At 43.2% G+C, this 26,334-nt stretch overlaps 1 protein-coding gene across 1 annotated transcript in view; it reads left to right on the top strand.

The window, feature by feature from the left end:
- The window catches only part of CCDC13 (coiled-coil domain containing 13), a 36,169-nt gene extending 10,945 nt beyond the window's left edge, over window positions 1-25,224 (top strand). The window contains exons 6-17 of the mRNA XM_055806669.1: window positions 1,406-1,492; window positions 1,758-1,874; window positions 3,092-3,196; window positions 4,925-5,089; window positions 6,861-7,037; window positions 8,676-8,882; window positions 10,016-10,149; window positions 12,444-12,527; window positions 13,388-13,516; window positions 15,908-16,062; window positions 20,077-20,191; window positions 20,729-25,224. Coding sequence (XP_055662644.1) covers window positions 1,406-1,492; window positions 1,758-1,874; window positions 3,092-3,196; window positions 4,925-5,089; window positions 6,861-7,037; window positions 8,676-8,882; window positions 10,016-10,149; window positions 12,444-12,527; window positions 13,388-13,516; window positions 15,908-16,062; window positions 20,077-20,191; window positions 20,729-20,888 — 1,635 coding nt within the window. The 3' untranslated portion in view covers window positions 20,889-25,224. The remainder of the gene's footprint in view (window positions 1-1,405; window positions 1,493-1,757; window positions 1,875-3,091; window positions 3,197-4,924; window positions 5,090-6,860; window positions 7,038-8,675; window positions 8,883-10,015; window positions 10,150-12,443; window positions 12,528-13,387; window positions 13,517-15,907; window positions 16,063-20,076; window positions 20,192-20,728) is intronic.
- Window positions 25,225-26,334: the final 1,110 nt, after the last annotated feature.

The following is a 26,334-nucleotide window of genomic DNA, read 5'->3' as shown; positions in this document are numbered from 1 at the left end:
GTCCTGGTGCAGCAGCTGAAGGCCTGCTGAATACCTTCGGATGCCTTGAGTGGGACTGGACAGCTGTGGGTGGGCAACAAAACAGAGTCTGCAGTCAGTCCATTCATTTGATGTAATGTAGAGAGCTGAAAGTTAGGCTTCCCTGAGTGTATTTTTTCTTTGTACAGATACCCACACTGAAAACAAGGAACGTCTTGATTTGTGAGTTTAGTCACATACCTATGCCTACTTCTAGATAGATGCCTTAATATCTGCAAAATTAATTGTGGTGTTGGCACCTTACAAATGCATCACAGTATGCACTTTCAGCAGTAGGAAACACTGTTATTTTACATAAATATTTGCTCTTTGCTTGTATGAAAACTGAAATATGTGTAAATCAGAAGTGTTTTAACATGACTATGTTCCCACAAACAAAAGGAGGTGTGGCCATTGAGCAATCACTTAGCAAAGGGTGATACATGTAAACAAAGTCTGCAAACGGATGTTTACAGACAGCTTCCTTAGAATTAGACCTAGAAGCTGCCAACGCAGCTGAAATTTCTCATTCTCAGTCCATTGACTGAAAGTGTATGAGCTGAAGAGAAAGGGTGGCCTAACCATTGATTTGCTTCCAAGGAAAGGGTGACATTGAAGCTGGCTCCAAGTTACACTCTGTGTTTCCCCAGATATCACTTTAATGAAGAAGCTATTCCTTAGAGATTTCTTTTGTTCAGAAATAATCAAGATTTTCCACCCACCTCAAAGAATGAAGTCTCAGCCCTTTGAAGCAACATTTCCTGGCCTTTTCCAGCTCCAAATTCATTGCGCTTCCGTCCAGTAAGAAGTCTTTGCAACCTTAGCACAGGACATGGTTCGGAGCAGGAGCAGCTCTGTGTCTGCCTGCCTTTGCTGTGGCAAGCAATAAGGGAGACCTGTTCTTCACGGGTTGAGAAATGCTTCTTTAGAGCTACCAGCTAAAGAAGAGCCTTAACATTATTACTAAATTGCAGCTATAGGGCGTTAGGTAGTTGTTTCTCCTTTTACATTCTTCTGCTGAGTAAAACTGTGTTTTTTATGAAATATCCTGTACTGTACTGGATTTGCGTTTATGTATATAAACACTTATTTTATAAACCTATGGTGACAAAATCCCCCAGAAGTCTGGATAACTTACCCCATCTCAGCAACTCAGAGGCATTTTCAGTGAAGGTATTTCACAGTAAAGTAACACATGCTTCTTTGGGAAGCATTTCAGGAAAAAAATTTATGCTTTCCTACTGATTCTGTTTAAAAAAAAGGGACAATGAAAGAGTCTTTTTTTCTAGAGTAAATAAATGTCCATGATGTAACTTTTTTTGCTAATTAATATTGCACGGAGGTATAATTTTCACTGTATTCATTCTATAATAACTATTTTTTCCAGCTACAGGCAGCTGTAGAAAAAATACGTTCTCTTGGTGGTGATGCAAGAATCAAGCAATCAACTCTGAAGATGACGGAAGGAAACTTGGTATGAATTGTAATTGAAGAGAGGAAATCAGAAGCTGATACTTAGTTCTCTTCTGTTGCACAGCCGTTTCCTTATGACAAGGGTGTATCCCTGTCACTAGTTTTGTGACCAAACTGCTCTGTTTATATCTCCCCTATACCCCCAACCTTAGGGAAGGCATGGGTCTGGGAGGGGATTCAGTGATCCTGATGAATCTGTGGATCTGAATCGCTTTGGGTTTTTGCTGAGGATTCTGTTCTTAACAAGTACATTCTTCTCTTCGAAGGCTGAAAGTCCAGAGGTGAAAGCGTTGCAAGAAAAATTAACCACAGCCAACTTTAAAGTGATAGAATATCGTAACCAACTCCAATCTACAAAACAGGAACTGAGAATGATCCAAAAGGTACTGTTGCAGGATGCAGTGTGTGGCTGGGATCCTGTGCAAGAGGTATATGCTTGTGAAATCAGGAGGCTTCTTTTCTTTTGAGCTTTGATTAGCCTCCAATAAAGTATTATATATCCAGTGAACGTTAAGGAGGTAAGAAAAGGTGTGCATGCAGTGGTTGCATTGGAAGGATATGCACATGGACACACGGATTTATGCTCTACCACCATAGCTGAATGACTGTGTCTGTTATTTCTATAGCTATGATGGGTACAGATTCTTTAAGGTTTGGAAGTCCTGGTTCAGCAAAATAGGTTTGTGATTGACTTGAAGCATACATTCAGGCCCATTCTTCCTTTCCAAAACATTTAATTATGTATTTACTTTTAATGTAGGCTTCAGTCCCATGGAAGTCAATGGGATTAAAGACTGTGCTTGAACTAAAGCACATTTAAACAGTTTGTTGGAGTGACATCCAGAGTAACCTTTTCCTCTTTGATTCGTCATGGATTTTGAAGCATTACTATGTGCTCTGTTTCATTACTTTGCATAGGAGAGCTGCAATGCAGATCAGAGTAGAGAATATGGTCCTAAAAATAGAACTCTGCTGACCTTTTTATAAATAATTTAAATGCTCTTCATACTAACTTTAGCTCTCCTTAATATGGCTGTGTCAGAATTGTGCAAGACAGATTGGCTTAATCTCTGATTGCAAGGGTGTGTATTAAGACAATATCTCTGCTCTGTTCCTGTTTAAGATCTGGTTAAGTATTCATTGTATCAAAAATAATTACATATGTTGAAAACTGTTAGTAATGCTTAGTAAACCTTGGTGATGAATTTGAAATCCTCTTTTTTTGCAAAAGTAGCACAGTTTGACACTTGGCTATACAGCTAAACAGTACAATTTGACACTCCTTATGGCAAGCAGGAAAACATGGATTCCTATTTTTAAAAAAGCAAAGAATAATATTCAAATCTATCACTGAATTACCTACCTCAACAAGTAAAACGATTCATGTTAGCCAAACTCCTCCTACCCACCAACAATCTATATTGTAATAATGATCTGAAAGAGCTTACAACACATGAGATACTGAATATCAGATGCAGGCCGCTATGTGCAGATAACAGTGTTTTGTGTTTACTGCTAGAGAGAGCAGCTTTCCCTCTGCTTTCCCCAGCACATGTGTTTAAGCCTGGCCTTATTTCTGATGTTAATCCCTTTTTCATAGCTTTTAGCAAATGAAGTCGGGGAAGATGTGAATATTCAAAATCTCTTGACCAATTCTGGCAGCTGGCGTGGACGAGCCCAGCAAATTCTTGTTCTCCAAAGCAAGGTGAGTTAAGACCCTGCATGGTGCCATGTAAGCTGGGTGCTGGGATGTTCTTTCTAAGTATAGATATTACCTCAGTTTAAGGTAAAGATTTTGTTAGTCTTCATTAAGTAATTCCTAACATCTATACTTGCTTATAAGGTGTGTCCCGGTACAGTGTTTACTGCAACTACACGGCCAGTCTTTTCTATAAGAAAGTAACTGTTAGAATAAAACACTTTCTAGTAATTCTGTAGTAGTTTTTTGAGGTGGGTGGACTGTGTGTGTGGTGGTGGGGAGTTAAATTTTAAATATATGTTGATATGTGCAGGGTCTTTCAGAGTTCCTGCAAACTATGTTAATTAGTCTAGTGCAAATACGCAAGCTTCAGTATTTAAGCTGGGAATCTTCTGCATCTGTGTCGAAGGAGAGAGTTCAGTGACCTTGGAGAGCTATGGCAGCCTAGTTAGAATCCCAGGATGTTTTGAACGTGCCTCTCTCCACTGAGTACAGAAGGAGCCCTGTCAGTGTCTGTGCTCTGACTTAGACACCTTTGTTCAGTGCCCAAAGTCAGATGGGAAGAATTGAGGCCAGATAAGATTTTCAAGTTGTTCCCTCAGGAACCTCAGTAAAGTCTTTAACTCTTGAATCTTCTGAAAGGCACAGTCTAGCTGAAATGTCAGCTCAAGACAGGGAGGCAGTTTTGTCTGCATCTTAAAACTTCTTTCCAGCAATTTGTTACATATTTTTCCTGGTTTTCTGCTGTTTAATTACCTCTTTTTTTTTTTTTCCCTTTTTCTTTTCTTTTCCCCACTCTGATTGACTGAAATTGTTAACCTCTACTTTCCCTTGAGCAAATTACACTTTCCTTCCATTAGACCCCCTAGCTGGGATTCATCTGAAGACTGCACATACTGTACTCTGCTATAATGTAGAAATTTCTTTCTGAGCCAGTCTTCCCCAGGGCCCTTCTGTAGTCAGTGGGAATCTTGTAAATACAGTCACTGGATCAAAAGTGAGGTAGGTGCATCTTATCCTAGAAGACACATCCAGAGCAGGGCAGAGGAACTCTGCTGGAGCAGTGCCCATTTCCTTCTACAGTCTTTAAAAGAAGTCTGTAGTGAATAGCTGAGATGCAGGGGCTGAGTTCACTTGACTACACATAGGTGTCTAATGTCAGCCAAGATGCTGTAGGGTGTCCCTCTGACCTCTGGCTGTCTCTCCAGGGGAGCATGGATGTCTTGTAGATCCTGCATCATACATGTCTCCAGTATCCCAGGGCACCTAAAACAGTGCTAGGTACCTAGCTAGACTGTACCTTTGATTGTGGACATCCTGGACAGTGATTCTGCTAAAGACCAAGATGCTTAAATGTATGTGGGTGTCTGCCCTTTCAGAAGAGATCTAAGATATTCTGTTGCCCACACATGTGTTTGGTGGCATTCAAGATGCTTTGGAGTATCTGTCTGGCCTCCACATGTGGCTGTAATAAGGCACAGATCTTTCATGTGTCCTGAATCTCCTGTAGGTCTGGTGTCATACCTCCTCCCTGCACAGATGCCCTAGACATCTGCATGTTTGTTAACAGCTAACAAATTTAAATTTGAACGAACAGATACTGCTCTGTGTTAGTTAACCACAAAAATGTCAAGACGTAATGTGTTGCTACTCCCTTTGGTAATGTCCTCTTTGATGCTGAACCCCTGTACTTCTGGTAAAGGCTCTGGGTAAGCTGTCATTATTGTCCCCTAGGTTCGAGAGCTGGAGAATCAGTTGGGTCAAAACAAGAGCAGAACATCACTGAGTGAGATTGATGAGGAATTGCTGGCACTTAGTGATCCAAGGAAGTTGTCAGCCCAAGAGAAGAACTTGCTGAAGATTCGCAACTTGGAAAAAGAAAAGAAAGAAACTTTGGAGGTAAAAACCTGTGAGCTGACAGAGTCCTGTTTGGGTATATAGTGTGTAATAACTTGCCTTATCTTCAGGGTATATGTTACAGCCTACCCAGAGACCATTTCAGAAACCCACCTGATCTGCTGGAGGAAGTTCTGCTGCACTTTACAGACTGAGCAAAAGGTTTCCATGCTTGTTGTCTGTATTGCACTCTTGTATGGCTAGGCATCCCTCTGTGGTACAAGATTTGGGCTTCCCCTCTGCTTCATGAATGCTGTGTCAGATGCAGCCATTTGGCCTGCAATGTGGCCAGCTGATAGGTGATGTTGGAAAGAGGGAGAGAGGCTCTGGGTTGCAATGCAGCTGGTATTGGCTTTATACTGAAGGCATACATAGGAAGAAGCCCTGCTCTCCAAACTGTGCAGCATCCCTCTTGCCCTTGGGCCAGATGTGCATTCTTCATGCAATGTTAAATATAAACATCCCCCTCACACCTCATATATCTGTATGGCTGTGGCCTTCTACACTTGAGCAGAATGAAGCTGAGAATGACACCAGACACCCTCTAAGAGGCATTCTGAAAATGGGTCTTACCATTCATCTATCACATGTAGCTGCTACAAAAATAAACAGACATCCAGTGCTTAGCAGTGGAGAGAGGCTATAGCTAGTGGCATATGCTGTAAACCCTGAGATGGGAAGGATATGTAGACCTGTGTCCACAAGAAATGTGGGTAGTTGTGGTCAGCTACACATACTCAGGTTAGAAAAGCACATCTCCCTTTGTGCCTCTGCTGTATTCACTTCTATAGAGGCCACCTGGCACCATCCCAGAGCTTGATTAGCTGCTGCTTTTCTCACCACAATTTAACCATGCAACAGAATGAGCAATGAGGTGATACACACCTTTTACTCTGGGCCATGAAAATGAAAGAGGAGATTTATAGCTACAGGCACACAGCACAGGGAAGGCTTTCCTCAATAACTGTAATCTGTGTGATTCTACTTCTGCCTCTGTGTTTCGGGCTCTGTTCACAATAACTTCCCCTGTACTTGTCCATTAGTACTTAACTGCTAGCGTGCTCTCCGGCCAGTTTCATCTAGGTGAAGGCACGGCTCAGGGAGCAGCATATGCCAAGGACAACTTCTACTAGATAGTGTGTGTAGTGGAATGAAGCTGGGTTAATTAGCACTGATAATATACAACTGTGGGTTGGCTTCAGGGGTGGCGGGTTGGTCGATGTAGATAAGGTGCAGCTGTGGCTGGTTAAGATGTTGGGCAGCCAATAGAAAGACAGCAGCCAAGGAAGAATCAGGAGGAGAGAGAACACACGCTCTGGATGAGGCGAGATGAGAAGGCAGCAGAGAGACTGTATGAAGGGTATGCTGGTATGAGATGGTAGAAGACCTTGTTTCAGCTTGATAGTCTGGAGAGTGCAGCGACAAGTGTGGCATCACCACCCTGTACCTGGAAGGAAGAGGGTTTCTTGGTGGAGAATGGTGAGGTGAATGAAGAAGCAGGAGCATACCGAATCAGGTTTTAACACAAAATTATCACTTACTTCTGGCACACACTGCACTAATCTAGTCCACTTGTATTTCTGAGCAGACCATTTTTTGATGCTGGCAAGCAGGCAGCAAGTAATAGCATTTGTAATTTCTACTGACATGGTATGCCAGTCACATTTTTTAGATTCTGCCAGGCAATGTGTGATTCCTTTAGCTCACTAAAGCACCTGGGGCTTGGTGATAGGCTTTAACTGTCATTTCCTATGATGTGTTTTTGTCACTACAGAAACTCACTGGGGAACACGATGCTCTCCAAAAAAGTCACGAGGAAGTGAAAAAAAAATTTGACGCATCAAAAGCCAGGAACAAGATATTGTGCTGTGAAGTGAAAACCCTGAAGGGACAGATCATAACCTTGCTGGAGAAAGGAAAACACGACGATGAGCTCATAGACACCTTGCTGGTACAGTCTGACTATTACTGTTGGTCCCAGCCCTTGCAGATCAGCCTTCTTTCTATAAGTGATGAAACATGATGTCATTTAATGACATGATGATGCAGGCAACCTTAGGGTACAAAAGAGCCTGATGAATCAAACTGACAGCCAGAGGTTTCCTAGTCAGCTAAAGCCCTTCTGCATTTTGGATCAGATCTCATGTAAAAGGCTGCAAGACAGCACCAGGTGTGACCCAGCTGCAGTTAAGTGGCTTTAAGCTGAAATAGGATTGTCTAGTAGGTAGAAGGGCTTCATTCCTGACCTGTGAAGCTGGACTGTATTCTCTGTTCAGCTTTCAGCTTCATTTGTAGATTTTTTTTTCCTTAGAATGCCTGCACTTTCCTTAGAATGCTTGCACTTTCATTTGTTAGTTTACACAGCCCAAAACACACAAGCTGAACCATGGGCACTAAGCCGTGTGCACATTCATTTGCAGTAGCTGGAGCTGAGAAGATTTGGCCCCTTCAAGACAAAGAGTATTATCAGAGACTCCAGATGCAGTTACACTGAAATAAATGGCTGCTGTCATGGGATTGCAGGATCAGTTTGTTCTGCCATGGTTCTAAATGGTCTTCCCCAATTACAATAATAATCATTAAAAAAAATTAGAAAATATACTACTTCTTTAGAAGGCTTAGTTCTGCGTTTCCTGATCCAGCTTCTCACAGGTTTCAAATCACTTCCATTTCCTTGCTTCTGTTCATAGGTTTTAGCTAAGATATACTTATGACTAAGCTGGTATTCACCTTTCTTGGCAGCCACGGGGAATATGGGTACTGACCAGAAGATTAAGCAGATTACAGAGGAGCCAAATAACAGTTGTTACTTTTGCCAAGTCTGAGCATTCTCACTGAAATTATTACAGAAAGATGCGAGTTTACTTGAGAAGGAATGGTTAACCTGCTTTTATCCCTTACATCAAAGAAGCACCTTGCTTGTAGTTTGTTGGCCTGCAGAATAAACTATCCAACAGGAATTAGATTTGTCAGCATGAGAAAAACTCCAAACCCCACTGGTAAAACAGCCAGCCTCATAGCTGTCATCTCATGCTACCCTCATCTTTTAATACCACTGTCACACAATTTGATCGTGTTCTAACTCCACAGAAAGCACATTGACATCTTTACTTTTATCTAATTTATGAAAAAGTCACCTTTGTCAAAGGCCAGACTCTCTTGATCTCCTTTCTGCTACACTCAGTAGCAAAGCTGCCAGTAAACTGAATCTCTCGGTTGCTCAGGTCTTTTCTACTTGCACCGTCCAAGTCACTAAAATCTTGATATGACAAGCAGGGACCAGTGGAGACAGAGTCCTTGCCCAGCTGCATGTGTCTGGGCATTGCAAGCAGATGTACTGTGCAGTCCTTTCAGTGCAAAATGCTGAGAACAAGGCAAGTTGATCTCATGCTTTAAACATTGGATCAAATTCTTGGAGTAGCCCTAGTGACATCAGTGTGCTTACACCAGGGAATGGGTTTGGCAGGGCAGTGGTTTGCCCTAGCATTCCTAAATGGGTATTTGTCTTGGAAGGTGAAAACATCCAGGGGGTCTTAATAATCATTGTGTACAAAAGTGGAGATCTCACTCATTGTTTCTATTTTATCAGATCCAGCAGAAGCAAATGCAGGAGATCTTAAAGCACTTGAGCCAGCAGGATGAGAAGAACAAGGAGTCCCAGCAGATGCTAGGGCAGCACTTGAACAGTGAGGTTCAGCAACAAAACTGCCTTATAGAGAAGCTCAGACAGATGGTGGCTGAACGAGAAGCAAAGGTTCAAGAGCTGGAAGAGGAGATTAGGCAACTCACACTTCAGGTAGGCAGTCAGAAGAAATTAACTAGAGGAGCACACTTTGTAATTGTTTTAGATCTGCTCTTCCACTTCCTTCTCCCTTGTTATCTGAGATGGTTGCTAGGTTGTGACACTTAATACCGGTCCTACTGACAGTCTCTCCCGATGCAATGATAAAGCAGGAATTCTCTCTTGTAACTCTTAAGCTTCTTTCCTGTTTGTACATAACTTCAAGCTGTTTAAGCAGCAGAAAACAGAAATATCAATCACATCCGCACGTGCCTCTATGTCAGGACTGTCACATAACAGACAGCAAGGGTTGCACTGCAGTGGGGACTTCTCAGTATTCAGCATCCTTGGCTGCTGACAGAAGCATGCAAGGAAACATAGGTGAAGCCAACATCAGCCACATCCCTTTAGGGGGTGATGGGACCCTTAGTAAGTTACTCTCATTTCCCACTGCAAGCTGCTTCAAAACCTTCCATAGATCTCCAAGCTATTGATACAGGTCTGATAGGCCTCAGGCATATGGAAATTTCATTGTACAGATGAAAGAATTTGGAAGGCTGGCCCCTTATGGCTACTATGTCAAAAATGTTTTCAACTTTCATGGTCTCGTGTTGCCAACTGACAGAGGCAAGATGGTACTACTGCCAGCACACAGGCATGGGAGTTGAGAGGCAGCCACTAACTTGCCAAAGGTTTCTTGTGTGGTCTGACATTTGCAGTCAGGTTTTGCTAAAGGGCATTTAGGCATCCAGTTCCCATTGACATAAAACCCTACAGGGTTATGCTGAGATTGTGAATCTGTCAGATACTTCAGTAATGGGGGCTAGAGCACTGAACCCAAGATAAAACTTAGGTTAGGGACACAAACCAACTGTGCTGGTGGTGATAATGGTGCTGCTGTACTGTGGGTTCTCCAGCGACACTGTCTGCACCCTGTGATTTCATCTGAATCTGCACTTTTTATTGATTTTTGCTTTGTTTTCATCCTCCAATGGATAGAAGCTAAAGAAAAGTTTCTGAGGAGGTCCTGTAAATGAAAAGTTCTTGCATGCTTGTAGCAAAAATCATAAGCTGGTGATTAAGCATTGATGCAGCTGTTTTCCTTTGAAATGTGTAATTGGTTTTATAACCTGCTCCAACATTAACAGAATAAATCTGCCCATCAAGGAGACAGTTCAGGAGCTGATACACCACCTTCTGAACTCTCAGAAGATCCTGGTTTTTCTCTGCTTAAGCCTCTGGCATCAGGCAGCAATCAGGTTGGAAGGATTGGATCTGCTCGGTAAGAAGACCCCAATATCCATGTTTAAAATTGTTGTGAGTTATTCAGAAGCACGGTTTTCCCAGCTAATTGTATCAAACCACAAATGCTGTGCGCCAACAGCTGTGGCAGCTTGTTTACAGTGTATGGGAATCTCTAATCACATTATCTCTTGGACTTTCATCCTGGAACAGATAAAGATATACAGACTTGCAGACATTACTACATTTGGCATGATGGTAGTGCAGCTAATTCTTTTTCTTCCACTCAGATAATGTTTATGTGGTTAGCTTAAGTGCCTGTGATTCTTTCTTATGAGAAACAGGGCTTCTAATGAGCAGACTTCTGAAAGCAGGGTGACGAATTAATACAAAATGCCATTTTAGGTAAGCACTAAATCACCAGTGCATTATTTAAATCAATAAATACACTTTGAGTAGGGTTTACTCTCAAAAACATTGAAAACGTGCCACATTGTTTGTTCTTAACAAACACCCTTTTTAAAGCCTCACTGAGGACCATATAAGTTACACTAATCTTAATACAGCAGTAAATCTAATTTTTGTTTACATGGTTGTGACTCTGGTTGCTCTGGCTGTGTAAAGAGACCACAGCACCAGAGGAAATTATATCCTTTCCTGTTAAAATGCTGGTTTTGTTGCTAAAGAGTTCATAGTGTAATTGACAATGAGGATTTGAGACTGGTCTTCTGAGGAAGGAGGAAAATTTTCATCAAAATAAAGTTGCAACTGATTCCTTCTGTGTAATTTTAACTCACCTACCACATTACTTTAGACACTGAATTTGGCTATAAAATTGTCAACTGTATTCCTGAATCTAAGTACAAAATCTGAGAAAAGTTCTCAGTGTTTTCAAGGTAGAGTTAAAATAGCCTTAATTTGAAAGTTTCTACATCTCTGTTGTTACATCCTTATGACCGACTTTGTTCTCCCACTTCTAACTCTGCAGAAGTTGTGCTCTCCTGGAGCAAATCTGTGTTTATCCACTTTTTTACTTATGTCTGCTGATGGTAAGCAGGAAGGCAAGCAGGAAAATGAGGTTGGGTAATGGCTTTGTAGAAGCCACTAAGTGTAGTGCATAAATTATTGCTTGTATATGTGGCTAACATAGCTCTGTCATGAAAATAGCTGGCATGTCAGGTGGGCAATGAATGAGTCTGAAAATGGCAGGAGCTGTTAATAACTTGGTCAGCAGGGCTCACTCGTTCCATTAACTTTAATATGCTGATGAACTCTCTATTCCATTTTACTTTAGTGAATCGTCTTTTCCTATCAGGAAAGATGAAATGAAAAATGCTATAAATAGGAACTAAAGCCCCTTGGAGATGTCGAAGTAAAAATCTGCATTTTTGGACTGGGACGCTTCTGTTATTATCAACCTTAACTGGATTTTAGGATTAACCACTCCCAGCCTAGAAGGCAGCTCTGCCTGTTCCACAATATTAAGGCTTTATCCTCTGTTAGCTGCACCCTGAAGACAAGGAAACATGGGCTAAGTCTACAGGGACTTGCCTTAAGGCAGCTGCGTTCAAATTCGGAAAACAAACACACACTAGAATTTTATGTCCCTAGCACACATATCATTATGCATAAAACTCACCCAGACTGGAAGCGATACTCTGGTGTTACTGGTAACTCCTCCTCTTGCAACAGTAAGCCTGACAGGTCTTCCTGAGGCTCTCCGCAAAGCATAAGGGTTCAGAAAACTATATAAAGTATATTTTAAAAAAGCATTTGGAAATAAAAGCTGTACATCTTGTAGAACAGGGGTTCATTTGGTTATGAAAGCATGCAATGTGCAAACCCCATCAGCCAGACACAGTAACATGTGCTTGTCTCTCACCCTTGGGTGAAGGTGTAAGATGAGAGCGCTGTGTGCGAGGGTCCAAGGCAGTGCCTGTGAGGAAACACAGCAGCAGTGGCTGCGTGGTCGGTGTGAGCCAGGCAGGGTCGAGAGGTATTCCTGCTCCTGAGTTGCTGTGTGGCTACTCTCTGACACAGAGCCTCACAGTGCCGGTCTGGATTACCAGCAAAGTATCCCCAGAAGCACAGAGATCAAACAATGAGTTGTAGTTTTCATACGTTGGAGACACAAGGTGTTTTTGCAGCATGTTTGGGAACTGGGGAGCAAGCTGAGCTGTTGTGTATGCAGGGCCTGTGTGATGCCCACTTAGGAGGCTCGGGGAGTCTTTTCCCTACAAGGCAGCATGAAAACAGATGTTGAAAAGTGACTGGAGTTCTTGGAGGACTGCCCTCTGCAGAACTCAGTGCTTAACAAAGCTTTCTTCCTCTCAGCACAGTGTCCAAGATGGGCCATACACTTGTAGAGTCGGCAGCTACTAAGCCTTCCCTTCTCAGGAATAACATCACACCTGGAAGGTATGTGTAGAAACATCATCATAAACAAGGGAGGTTTCCTGCACTGCTCCGCAAGCTGCTGGCAAGCCTTATCCTTGTCTGCCTTGTTTCTGTAATGAACAGCTGCTTTCACCATCCGTTCTACCTGATGCTGCCGAAGAGCTCTGACACAGGCTCTAACATCTTGCTATCTTAATTTTTTTAATGATTGCTAGTTTTATGCCCCATAAATCCTGTTTTTCCCTTTTCACCCCGAACTGTCAAGATTTCTCCTGCTTTTTGCTCTAAAGCAGATATTCCTGAATACTGCTATGCAGAGAGGTTAGAGAAGTAATGAAGTAAATAATAATGGGATCCATGGGAAAACTGCCCCTTCCTTTCATCACATATTAGGCACAAGAGCGGCCATTATACTAATGCTGCCTGAAGCCTTTCAGTGCGAGAAAATCAATACCATGCCGTTTAATAGCTTAGCGTAGCACTTCAGAGAACCCACATATAGACTTCTTTTACTTTGGCAGTAGCAATGGGAGGAGAGTTGGTGATAGCGAATTGATCAGAGGTGGAAGTTTGTTTTCAGGGGTGATGGGAAGGGAAAGCATCCTTGCAAAGGAAAAGACCTTTCTAATTAAACTCACGGTGGCTTTATTTCCAAATACTTGTATTCCATTTAGTGCAGTATGGAGACTGATGCTGGGGGGGGTAGTGCCATTTAGTGCAGTATGGAGACTGATGCTGGGGGGGGGTAGTGAGCCTGGCGCTGCATTCCGGCTTAGTCCTCAGACAAATGTATTTTGATATGTTTTTCAAATCTTGTCTTTGTTTCATTTCTTTCATTTGTGAAATGGGAAACGGACTCTCTATGCTTCTGCTGCTTTTAGGCTTACTGGCACTGACAGCCCGGATTTGAAAGTGCTGCAGACGCAGATCACAGAGCACAAGGCGCTCTGCCAGGCTGCTGAAGTAGAAAAAGACAGGCTCCTGGAACTGGTCACTGTGCTGCAGAAAAGGTAGTGGCTCGCTCTGCCAGTGTCCTTTGTGGGATGCTGCGATTCAGGAGTGCTTGAGACATGTGAGAGTCTATAGCATGCAGTACAGTCCATCACACGCTGCCAATGTGAACCTTTCCTTAAATAGGGGCTTTTAATTTTTTTCTGCTCAATTTCCCTGACTAGTTGATGATTCATTTTTTTTATTCTTCTTTTAGAACAAAGGGCAGAAAAAATGGTGTCATCTTCACGTTTGCTGCACCTAGATAAAACTAGAATTCGTATATTTATATATGTGCGGTGTTATTTAGGCAGCAATATTATTCAGCAGTAGCAAATACTATAATTATAGTTATAATCTGACTTCTGTTCCAAAAGCTTTTCACATTCTTTTAAGTTTTGCTATATCCTCTTCTAAATTAATTTCTTCTGGTTTAACTGGAGCATAGCAGTGGGGTTTTTTTCTTCTGTTATTCAATTCTATTTAAGATGATGTTAAAAGCTAACTATGTTTTAGGAGGGCAGGAAAAGCAAAGTCTTTTATCTTTGGACACCTTTTAGCTACTGCTTTTATTCCCTGTTAAGGAATGTTGATTATTTGATTCCCAAACCTGTATTCCAGTTTTAGGAAGATATACTTGTGTCTGTGTGCTTTTGAATACAATAGGCACTATTTGCTTGCTTGCTTGCTTTATTTTACAATAGTTATAATTTCTCACTTGACTAACTTTTGTCCCATACAATTAATTGCAGTGAGAAAAATAATTTTTTTTATAACTGTGGTAGAGGTGCTTTTAAGGGCTAAATCCTGGGAAAATACACTGGGAGAATCTTATTCCTGTTTGTAAGCCCAGTGACTTTAATAGAGCTATGCAATTAGATAAAGATGGAGGTGTGAGTGGTAGCTGAAATAGGGCCATCAGAAATATGGGATAATGAAGAACACGGAGTCAACGAAATGCACAGCTGCTTGTAAAATGTACCGTAGACTGATGATTCAGCAGCTCCGCAGTTACCATGAGTTATCAAGAGTTCCTGCAGGTAAAGTAAATTTTGTGGATTGTGTGCAATAACTCCTGGAAGACCCCAGGATAATAGAGCATCCAGTCATATTTCAACATGAATATGTGTTAAAAAAAATCAGGCATTCCTCCTCTTCCCTTCCCCTGCTGGAGTGTGGGTCAGCAAAGCTCAAGTAACACATATAATGCTTAAGTCAAGAGAAGACCACTGGGAATGGTTACAGGAGTGGGATTTCTCTACAGCAGCTGCCAGAATTTAGGGCTGTGTTTCACAGTCACTTTCTGCAGAGCAGTATATACTGTCAGAAGATTCGGTTGTAAACGAATTGTAGGATTGGCCCTGCTGGAGGAAGGGGGAGAGCTAGAGGAACATTTTAGTTTAAGTTATTCATTTTAACAGAGGAACCTGGTCAAATGCAAGTTTAGCGAATTCAGAACCACTGAGCGAAATGTTTCTCATAGCATGTCACCAGCCTAGGAATTCACTACCACAGGAGGTCAGAGTCTTGCCTGTAGCTAGATTTTTTAAGACAGTGATTTAATTTTATTATAGTTGTAATATTTCTTTAGTTATGCCAGCTAGGAGGGAAATAAGTAATCAGGTCTCTTGATTCAGAAAGTAATAGCTGTCACTTGTGGGGTCAAGAAGGAAATTCTTTTACTCTGCCTTATACAATGCAGTGAGTTATTTCAGGTTTCTCTCTCACTTTAAATCATTTGGTATCAGGCACTGCCCCACATGAGATGCACTGCTGGCTGCATCTGTGGGTACACATAACATTTGTGCTGTTAATTTTCTAAGATATTGTGCAGAGTAAATAGAGAGGGAATTTCCTCTTCCATACTGTACTGCAGAGTGAACCATCAGTTTCTTTTCCACTCACTTTCTTCTGCGGTAGTGTCTAATGGCCAAGTTTATTAAAAGCAACATCAAGTTTCTTTTCTTACTTTCAGATAACTGACGCAAAACAGCTAAATGCTAGACAGCGTTTTTATAAACTATTTTCCCTCGAAAGTTTTTCCAGAGTGTTTAAAAAATGCAGTTTATTATTCCTCTAATAAAAGATCTCTTCTCAGCAATCTGCAGCTTGCCTGCTCATCTGAGTGGTAAATTCACACAAGCAGCCAGTGTTTAGGGATCTAGGCAACCTCCATTAATGAACCCATTATTTGCAACTGTATTCATTATTTTATTCTGTTTTGCAAATTTAGAGGATGTCATCTGGAACAATTGCAGTGGGATTTCTGCCTTTGAATGCACGGAAAATTCTCCTTTTCCCTCTGTTGGGATCTATGCAGCATGAAGAAGGATTCAATATCGAGACTCGTTGATCCTTAATAGTCATGACATAAGTAAGCTGAACTTTTTTTTTTTTTTTTTGCCTATGAGGGTGGAGGAAGGCAGCAATAAAGTCTTGAAAGCTGAGAAAAGGCTTCAGGAAGAGAGGCGGCGACGTGTCATTTTGGAACAGCAGCTTGAAAAACTGCAGATGGATCCAGGGAGGAACACAGGTGCACAGAAACCTCCCCTGAGGAGCAAAACAGGTGAGGTGGAGTCCTTATCTACAACTATGTCCCCCATTCTACCTCTGTGGTTAGTAGACAGCAACAACAGTTGGACTTTGATCTGTCAAGCCTACACAAATGATTGACCTTACACATGGCAATTCGGATTTACTCAGGCCAGTGGACCAGTACAGAAGATAAAATCCTGGCCCCGCTTAATTCAAGAGGATTTTGCCACAGATTTAAGTGGGACCAGGACTTTTGCAATATGTTGTTTTCATGGCATGACAGTCTACAGAAAAAAACTTGACACTGCTCTGGGTTTGCCACCAAGCCCACTGCTGTTTCCCCTTTGCACTTCTGGCTGACAGATTCATCTGAAGGTTAAGAACAGAATTAAAGGACGCATCCCAATTTAAGGCCTGTCAGTGTCTATGAAAAACTATTGCTGGTGATGAAGTAATTAGATCTGGTGTAATTTATTATCCCATGAACATGATAATCTCCTGCTATAAATATGAAAGCCTCACTAGCATAGTTAAAGGAGGAGAATTCATGGTGGATGTTAAATTTTTATTTCCTTGATCAGATCCTTTTATTGCTTAAGGACTCTGATTCTGTAAAGTGTCTAAACTAATAAAATGGCACATATTCTTATGGAAACTTTTCCAGTGGTTTCCCTTTTTATGTGTATTTTCATAAAGTAAAAAGACTTTAAATGCCAGGACTCGAACAGTAGGAATAGGAATTTCAATTTGGCAGATATTGGGATGGTGTCGGGTTGAGTTAGGGTGAGTAGAGAGATCATAAGCCTCATCAGAGAGCTTGTACAAGCTCTTGGCCTGCCCCATGCTGAACCGCATGATCTTGGGCCGTAGGGGGACTGCCCTACAGCTCAGCAGGTGCATGGCATGGCTCTCCATCATTACTCCAGCCGACACTACGGTGTGTACTAATGCTACCTCATCAGCTTCTTTGAGCTGATCTGTACTGAGCACTATGGCCTGTATAAGCATTCACCTCCTTTTCCATCTGCACCGGCGTCTTCTTTCTTCTTAGGCATGGGTCAGACTGAGGTAAGAAACACCACTGTAACTGCATTGCATTTCTTTGCATTTCCCATTGTAGAGAGACAATCAGTTCTCCCTGGAGCAGGACTGTGATGCAAGAAATCACATGTGGTTGTTCACTGTGATCTTGATTTGTGCAGGAGAGCTAGGGTCTCTGGTATAACATCTACACGGTGCTCAGGACCTCAAGGGGAGCACTGCTGTTCACTCATCCAGCATGGTGAGAAGACTGGGTATACAGGAACAGGACTCAGAGGAGCCTTTATCCTGAATGAGGACTGAATGATTGCTTCACACCTGCTCCCCTCTGTAATGTGGGTCCACTCCTTAGCACAGAACTGTTGTGTCCTTACAAAGGGCTCCCACACAACACTGACTCATTCTCATGTGTTTTTCTTTGAGCACAGACTTTTAGAGCTGTCTTACCTGTGTTCACTGAGAGCCTGACAGCAGAAAAAGTAGTGCAAAAAGACTCGGATCCTAATAGAAGCCTAGTGCTTGGAAACAAAGTGCTGCAGCCATTGGCCTTTAGGATATAGGACATTCATCTTGTTAAGAGAGCAGTGCTGGGCCTCACAAAAATGGTATTGTGGTATATCCTTTGTGATTTCCGGGAGGGTTTGAAGGTGAGAGGCTTTGGAATACTCATATGGTTCTGCAGATTCTCAGAGGAAGAAATCAGGATATTTGTAGGGACAGGTAGTATCCAGGTGAGAGTTCTGGGAATGCAGCTCTCAATGGTACACTTTTGACTGACTCCATGCCTTTCAATAGTATGGGAGCATTTTGGTGCTGTCTTCTAGAGGAGAATTTAATGGATTTTTTGAGTGCTCAGACTTTCATACAACCTGGTAGTGCAATGTAGTGATGTGCTGTTCCGTTATCATACATGTGCTCCACTTAGCTTTCCTGGCAACCTCAGAGATATGGTGATAAACTTTCCAGGTCCTAAGCCATTTTGATCAGTAGTAACAGTTTGGTAACTCACCTCTGGGAGATCGGCATTTCATAGCCAGAGGAAGCAGGCTGTTCTTAGCGGTGTGACAGGATCCTTCTTACTAAATATTGAGTTCATTAGTCTCGTCCGCATAAGAACTAAAAGCAAATGTAGAAAAGGATTGGCAGTAAGAGTAATAAGATGAAATCCGCTCTAAGTCTGTTAAGATGAGGAGGTAACAATCTATTTCACCATCCTTCTTTGAAAAGAGCTCAGCCCCTTGTGATGTGCCCAGACTCTCTGGATTTTGTGCAAGAAACAAGTCTACAAGTCTGTGATATACCTCTTCAGCTGAGCATGTAGGTTATCAAAATGCTTTCATGCCATATAGTTGGGGAAATAAGAAGGAATGAAAAGCTTGAATATAAAATAGAGACTAGAGAACCCGCTAATTAACATAATATTTTCTTTTCTTTCTGAAAGTGCAAAATTGGAGAGAGCTGATCTAATTGCTAATCTAATGTTTCGAGTCTCTTCAATTCAAGGGAAATAGATAATGATGCTGAATAGCTAGAAACAGCCCAGTTGTGTTTTAAAATTATTCAGGCTTTTAGGTTTTTGGTTTTTTTCTGTCTTACCCAAATTTAAAATTAGCAAAGAATAACCCCAGAGGAGAACAGGTAAGTAACAACAGGTTCTCCCAAGCCTGGTAAAACACGACAACCTCATGATCAAAAGCATTTCTTGGTTATACAACATAGCCTTTTCTTCTCATATGTTTTTCTCAGAGTTCAATACTTTCTGCCCTGGTTCTTTTAGATGTTCCAGATGAGGAGGATTTAGTGTTTTAATACCAAATTTACTTACTTGAAGATGTTTGATGTTACATGCGACTTTAATTTGGAAAAGTGATACAGCAACGTACTGAAATCACAATTCAGCACGATACAGCAATTACAATGTACAGTTGAATCGCAACACAAATATGACCCCCATTACCAGCCTAGATGTTCACTGTCACAATGCTGGGTGTCCCCAGTTGCCAGGAAGGAATATGGGGGTTGAAGCCAGCTCAAGCCCGCTGTTTTCTTTAAAGATCATTTTGGTGGATTTTTTGTTTATACTCTGTGTTGGACTGAACCACGTATACACTCCAGTCACGTTTGTCTGGCTGGCTCAGGTAGGTGGTGCTCTATGGATTAGGGAAGGCCATTTACATTTACTCAATGGAGTCAGCTGTAAACATCACCCTCCAGTCTCCGTGGTGTTGGGATGAGTTCAGCATCCCCTACAAAAGCTGTGGTCACTTCCTACATTCCTTTCTGAGCTTCCTGAGCCCGTCATCCTTGCCTGTCTTCTCTGAGCCTTCTTCCATTGTAGGGGTTCACTGGTCAGTCACAGGTGTTTTGCTTCTCCAATCCCAGCAGTAAATTTGAATTGTATTCTCTCTATAACCCTGAGAAATGTTTTTGTGTCCCTTTGAAATCACAGGAGCAATGCTGCATGTTTTGGGTAGACCTTTATTTAGGAAAGCATTCCTCATTTAGAACCTTAGTTTGAAGTACACATTTAAGCGCTTTACTGCATTTAACCTGTGTTGTGTTTATGCTGAGGATCAAAGTGCTTTACAAAAGCTGTTTCAGTGTGTGCCACATGCAATTTTTATCACAGGCATTTAGGAAGCAACAGCTGTCATAATCTTAAGTGAAACACAACGACAAGATAAACATCAAAATAATCCTTTTCAACTGTTCCTATTAGTTTGCCCACTTAAATATTTTGGATTAATTTTTTTCTTCTCTAAATAGGAAGGCACACATATTACTGCATTTAGCCCTGAAATGCAAACTCATCATGTTTTCATTTTGCTGAAAAGAGGATAAATAAAAGTCTGTCTTATATATTTACAGAATTTTCATGGATAAACAGAGAACTTAACAGATTCCTTAGTGTTTATTCACTGTTTGCTGAGATTTACTCAGTGTGCTACCAAGTGAAAATTGGTGTTTGATTTACTAAAATGCCATTTTGTGATTAAATCTGCAGGCCAGCCTGTGAGTCACTCAAGACTCACCGTGAATGCGAGTGATAGACAGGAGCTCTCTGTAGCCCAGCTTTCTAAGTTGCCTCTAGAATCGCAGGTCGAGGAGCTGCGCACAAGGTATGGTTTCCCTTTCTCCATGCTGTGTTACTCGCAATAGCTAAGAGTTGTTGCTGTCCTTTTTGCAGTGTTGTTACCTGCATCTGCTTCTCAGAAGATAAAACCTAGTGAACTCTGTAGAAATCCCAGATCCTCTGGACTGAGCTTGTCTATGTCATTCTTAGAGAAATTTCCTAATAATTATACAGATACCCAGAAATGTTAAACTAATGCAGACATTAAGCAACACAACGTAGATGCAAGGAAGACACCTTTTTTTTTTCTTTTTCTTCCCTTATGCATTGATTGCAAGCTTGTTAATGAAAATAAAATTATAATCTTTAACAAAAGAGATCTGAAAAGTACTTTGGTCATCTAATACTCTTTTCTGTCTCAAAGATAGAAGGAACAAGTGTTAAGTCTGCTCTTTCTTACACCTGTCATAAAATTACCAGAGAGCATGTGTTTCAGCATTTTCTTCCAGAGAGCTGAAGCACTGTTCTAATTTGCTTTGAAGCCTCACAGCTCACATGAAAGTTTTCTTTTGTTTCCTTGTAGGCTTGTGATCCAGCAGGATGAGAACGAAGCGCTGAAGGCTGCTTTGGAGACTACTGTGAGAAAGAAAGAGGAAGATTTTAAACTGTATCAAGACACAATGGATCAAGTGAAGGATATCTTTTTACAGGCCATTCAGCAGCAGAAACAAGAGGAGAGTTAAACGAGATATTCAGAGTCCTTGGGCTGCCAAGCAGGGAGAAAGCCCAGGCTTTGTGCCCATGAATTGAAATGCACTGGCAGTGTAGTTCTGCAGCCTCAGATCATGTCATTTCTTTAGCATTTCCAGAAGAGATTGAGAGATGGAGGCAAATACAAAAAGAGTGAAGGTTTTGCATGTCAGCAAATTCTGTCTGTAAGAGTTAGCAGCTGGCTCTGAGATTGCACATGCTGTACGTTGGTGCAATTTAGGAAGCTGCAATTCTGCAGTGTGATTTTGGGCAAAACCTCCCTGGTTTCAACAGTTTTCCTCAAGAGGGTTTGATATTCAATATGCTGCTGCCTTTATGAGCTCTTGAAGGAATTTTCTATACAGAAGTTATGCCGGCCCTCTTCCAGAGCCATGCCAGGAACAAGCAGAGTTCTGTTTTTATCAGCACACTGATACCTGTCTGTCTCAGGCTTTCTGTAGTACTTAAGTGCGGAGGGGGAGGATTAGCCTGGCCTGTGAATAGCTGCAAGTGAACTTTGGGTGGGCTCCACTCACCATTCCAACCAATGTTTCTTTGCTCGAACATATTGGCAGCAAAGTTTTCTGCAACTCAGTGGAGTTTCCACTGAAAAGGTAGACTGTGCAGATTACCCCTGCTGTCTGTCAGATCTACCTTAAATCTGGCTCGTTCTATATGAAATTCACCATCCAGGTTACGAAATCCCTCTTTGTGGTTCTCTGCATTCATCTGTCAGGCAGGTCTTGTTCTCCCTAGGAAGAAACGCTAACAAAATGCAGGCAGATCCTCACTGCAGTAGTGGTGGGACTTTCAGAGATGCTGAAAACCCTTGCATCTCTGTCCTCCTCTCTTGCAGCATGGTGAGAACATCAAGCGCAAGCTAATAAGGCATTGACATGCAGTCTGCCAGCAGAGAGCTAGCCTTGGGGATTACAAGCAAGCAGAGAGCTAGTCATTTTTGTATAGTGCCACTTTGTTTCTTAGTTGAAAGTCTTGAAAGCCCTTCCTTTTCTGCTTGGCTTTGTCAGCCTCTTTTTGCGAGTGTGAAGTTTGTTAGACTTTAACCCCAGCCACTACCAGCACAAAGTGGGTTTGTGGACAGGCAAACCGCTGCTCCCTTCCCTGGCACGGGGATTGCATCCTGACACCACTTGCGCTGGGATAAGGTGGAGTGAAAAAGAGAGCAGAACAGGAGTTACTCCAGATTTGGTGAGGGTGGTGTTATCCCCATCTTTTTTTCCTGTTTAGGTTCAGGCCTGTCTGTCTCTTCAAACAGTTCACAGAGTTGCTGATGGAGGAGGTCACGGAGCTTAGAGTAAGCTCAGCACCTGAGAGTTAACCCTCCCTGTACTTATGAGCCCTGCTCCGCTCCTTTGGCACTGGCCTATAGCCCAGCAAAGCCATCAGGTGTCTTGCAAAAAGTGGGACCAAAATGGTTCACTGCCATATTCCTCCTTCTTTCCCTGCTGGTAGCATCAGAGGAAAAGGCATCTTGCAACCCACCATTCTCTCTTCCTGCCAACCTGAGGAATCGTAAATCCTGGATCGAGAGACAGACACAGTCTCACCCAAGTGAGCTGTGGTTTGTTGCTGTTCAGCTCCATCCCGATGATTACGTCGCATGGGGTAGAGCAAGCAGACCAAAGAGAAGAAACCCGCCCACCTCTGATGGATACTTTAAGGACCAGCAGTAGTGAGCGGATCCCCTTGAAAAGCTGCCTGAGCTGTGGCAGAGCTGAGGAGGTTTTGTTACGCAGTGGCTGCTAAATTCAGGCTGGTAGCTTGGAGCTGGAGATTCTGATTTCGCTTACACAGAAGTGTGAATCAATAATATTTTCACGTAGGTATGGGAGAGGCAACCTGCTGTCCTTTCTAATACACGGTCAGCGTATACACCACCTGTCCTGCGCTGAAGCAGTGACGATCGTACCACTCTCTAGCAAAGCAGCTATGAATCAACCCATGAAACAGATTAAGAAACGGGGAGTGCTATATGTTACAGAACACATATGGCTCACTAGCACATGGTGCAAACCTCAAGTGCTGCAACACTAATTTCTTTAAACATATGCTTGTTCGGGGTCGTACAGAAGCATTTTCTCTGTCTCTTTTTCTTTTTTTTTTTTTTTTTTCCCCTGCACAAACACACAGAGAGAACCACTGGACACCTTGACAAAGAAGGAACTAAGACACTAAGTTTCTTTAGAGAGCGCATACCTGTAAGTAACTGTTTCTCGTGGAAATGTGTGATCTGCCTCCTGTCACAGAGTAGTGGGGGCATCTGAACACAGGCCAAGTTGTCCAAGTCTAATCAGTGTTCACCTTAGTTTTGAAATAAATTCCCTCTCCACTTCCACAGAGACCTGCCTTTGAATTCTCTCCATTCTGACTCTTGCAGCAACTTCCCAGTTTTCAATGTATGAGAACGATTGTCTTGCAGTGCATTTCATTTTGTTGCTGAATGTAAGAAACAAACCTAGTTCAGCTGGCTGCAGCAGCCCTGTGTACCTCAACCCATCCCTCTGAGAACAAAACTGATGAAAATACTTTTCCCACTGCCTGTGAGAACCCATAGCGCTGGTCCTCTGTCATAGAACCTCCCCAGCACGCCTGATATGCTTTTTGAGCTCTGTTGTTTTTTTGGGGATGTGGCTGGGCTTGATCTGAAACCTCCTCAGCCCCTTGTTTTCTTTGGAAGTTTGGCCCCATGGATAATTTCCAGCCTGTTAAAATCCCGTGCTTCCATTCTCATTTGAATTTCTCTGGCTTCAGTTTGCAGCCAGCCATTGTTATATCTTTCTTTGCTAGATAAAACCGGTGTGAGTACCCAGCATTTCCTCACTGGGACAGCCGTCATCCAGTGCAAAGTCATGTCACAGCTGCTTTTTGATAAGCTGAGAGTTTTTTTCAGTCTCTCGTAGCTAATAGTGGTGACAATGCTCAGCAGTGCTGGCACTGGCTAGTGGCTACAGTTAAGCTGTGAAGAACAGTGTCAGGTTAATTTTGCTGCGAGTATTTGAGGCAACAGACGCTCCTTGGTAGGATTTGGCCAGATTTTGCCTAACGTATGCTAAGAATATGAGTCCTCCAAACACCTAGGCTGAGCCAAAGGTTGTCTGCTACCCTGGAGCTGGGCAGAGCACTTCCATGACGCAGCCATAAAGTGCCTGATGGATGTATCCGATTTTAAAAGTACAGCTGAGCCACTGGGAATAAATGACCTTTAATGAATTGTCATCGTTTTCCTTTTGGGCTGTTGAGTGGTGTCTACCTGCAAAGAGCAGGCATTGCAAGAGCACAGCTTTCCAAACTGGCCGTAATGTGAATTAAGTTGCATTAGTGGGGTTAAATATAGACAGTATCACCACAGCTGAGCGCTCCCCACCCTGAGCTCTGCTCGGCCAAGGATCAGCCAGCAGATCAAATCCGATCCCACTGTAACAGCTCCAATTTAGAGCTGTGGCCTGGGGCTGCGGGTGGCTCATGCCCTCCCTGAGGCTCCAAAGCAGGACAGAGGTGCGAGGAGGAAACAGATTTCTGTCCTTCACCGTGGGTGAAATGGGGAGGAAGCTCGTGGCAAAGCGGAACCAAGTTGGAAATTGCCAGCAGCTGCTACTGCCCTGCAAGCTGTGGGGCCCTTGCCCCATACATGACAAAAGGAACCAGGTTCAGCTTTAAATGGAAAAACACTCCAGCAGAGCCCCCATGCTCTAAATTAAGCCACGACTGAGCCAAGAGGGGTATTGGGTTTCCCCCCTCATCCTCTCCCCTCCCAGCCCAGCTCGGGAGCCAGCAGCTCCCGCGGGACAGGGTGGCCTCACTCCACGAATGCCACCTCAATCCCCGCGCATCTCCACTTACAGCTCCCAACCGTGTCTGCAGGCGGGGGGTGAAGTCCTGGGCTTTCCAGCGGCTCCTTTGTCAGCACGGATCCATGGGACACAGCATGGCAGTGAGGGGGGGTCATTCCACCGTGGCGTTGACCTAATCGGGGCATTTTTTTCAGGAACGGGGAGAGATCAGGAGGAGAGGAGCTGAAGTCAGTGGGCTTTGAGATGATGCTGGGTTGTCCCTGTCAGGTGGTGGGAGCCTTCTTTAGAGTCCTTCCCCAGGGCAGCAGGAGGCCTTGGGACCTTTGATGGGGTTGGTGCATGCCATGGGGGACAGGCAGAGCCATTCTGGGGGTGCTGAGAGGGGTGCAGGGGGTGACCTTGGGTGGATCAATGGATGGATGGGGCACACATCCTCTCCTGAGCAGCCATGCTAGCAAGGAGGTGCATTCTGCAGTCCTGATGGTGCTGGCATGTTCCCAGTGACACATTTGTGTGGAGAACCTGATGGAGCAAGCAAAGGCAACATAAACCATCCCATATGGGTTATTATAAGCCTCTCCCCTTCCCATTCACCCCATGAAGAGCAGCAGGGGGACAGCAGCACAAGGCAGGAGCAAGGAGAAGGCTCCTTTGGCGTCCCCATCAAACATTCCCAGTTTCTGCTGTGTCTCGCTGGGACAGAGCCAAGCACTTCTCCTTGAACCCCACCACCTTCCCGGCTCACTTTCTGGGACACTAAAGAGGGGCCTGGCCTCTGGTCGTGTGCCACGACTTCCAGCAACCCATCAAATGTTTGAAAAAACTATCATTTAAATCCGCTCGAAGCCATAAACAGCCCTTCATCATAAAGCAGCAGCACCGGGGCAATAAAACACAGACGTCCCCTGTGCTGAGGAAGGCACAGTGGTCACATTAAAAATAAATCTTATTATATTAGAAATCAAGAGCAAGGGATTTTTTCTAATTTTTTTTAATAATATCTATAAATTAAAGCTAAATGATTTTTATCACCACAGTTCCCAGAGCCTCATGAAAAACCACTGCCCAGCCCTCCACCTATGTTGCACTTTAAATCCAGCAAGATCACAAATTATTCGAGCTTTAAAAAAAGAAAGAAAATAAAAATCTATCACCGGGCCAAAGTTCTCTGGATGCCAAAGGCCATGGAGAGCAGCACAACAGGGCCATAACCCTCCTGCCCTCCAGGATCCACACCCTGCCCCCCCCCCCCCCCCCAGCATCCTTCGTATCCCTGATAGAGATATCTCCATCCCCTCGAGCTCTGTGGGCACACAGCGGGGTCCGCTGTGTCTCTAACCCAGCAGACACTCAGAAAGAAGGATTTTAGGGCTCGTTTTGGTTTTCACATGGAGAATGATGGGAGGTGAGCAGGTCTGGGAACCAGGGAGGGTGACAGGGACCTGTTGGTCCCTTGGTGCCCTCCTATAACCATTCCACCACCGCAGGGACCCGATGTCTGTCTGCACCCATGGGCGGGGGGACAAACACGATTTTCCCTCCTGTTGAGGCTCCTTGACTTATGGCCATGGCTGGCCATAAACCCCTGCCCTCCACAGGCGTGCGGAGCATGACAAATTGTTTCACT

Source organism: Falco peregrinus, chromosome 5 (assembly GCF_023634155.1).
Source record: "Falco peregrinus isolate bFalPer1 chromosome 5, bFalPer1.pri, whole genome shotgun sequence".
Classification (NCBI taxonomy): Eukaryota; Metazoa; Chordata; class Aves; order Falconiformes; family Falconidae; genus Falco; species Falco peregrinus.
This window is presented reverse-complemented; position numbering and strand designations above follow the sequence as displayed.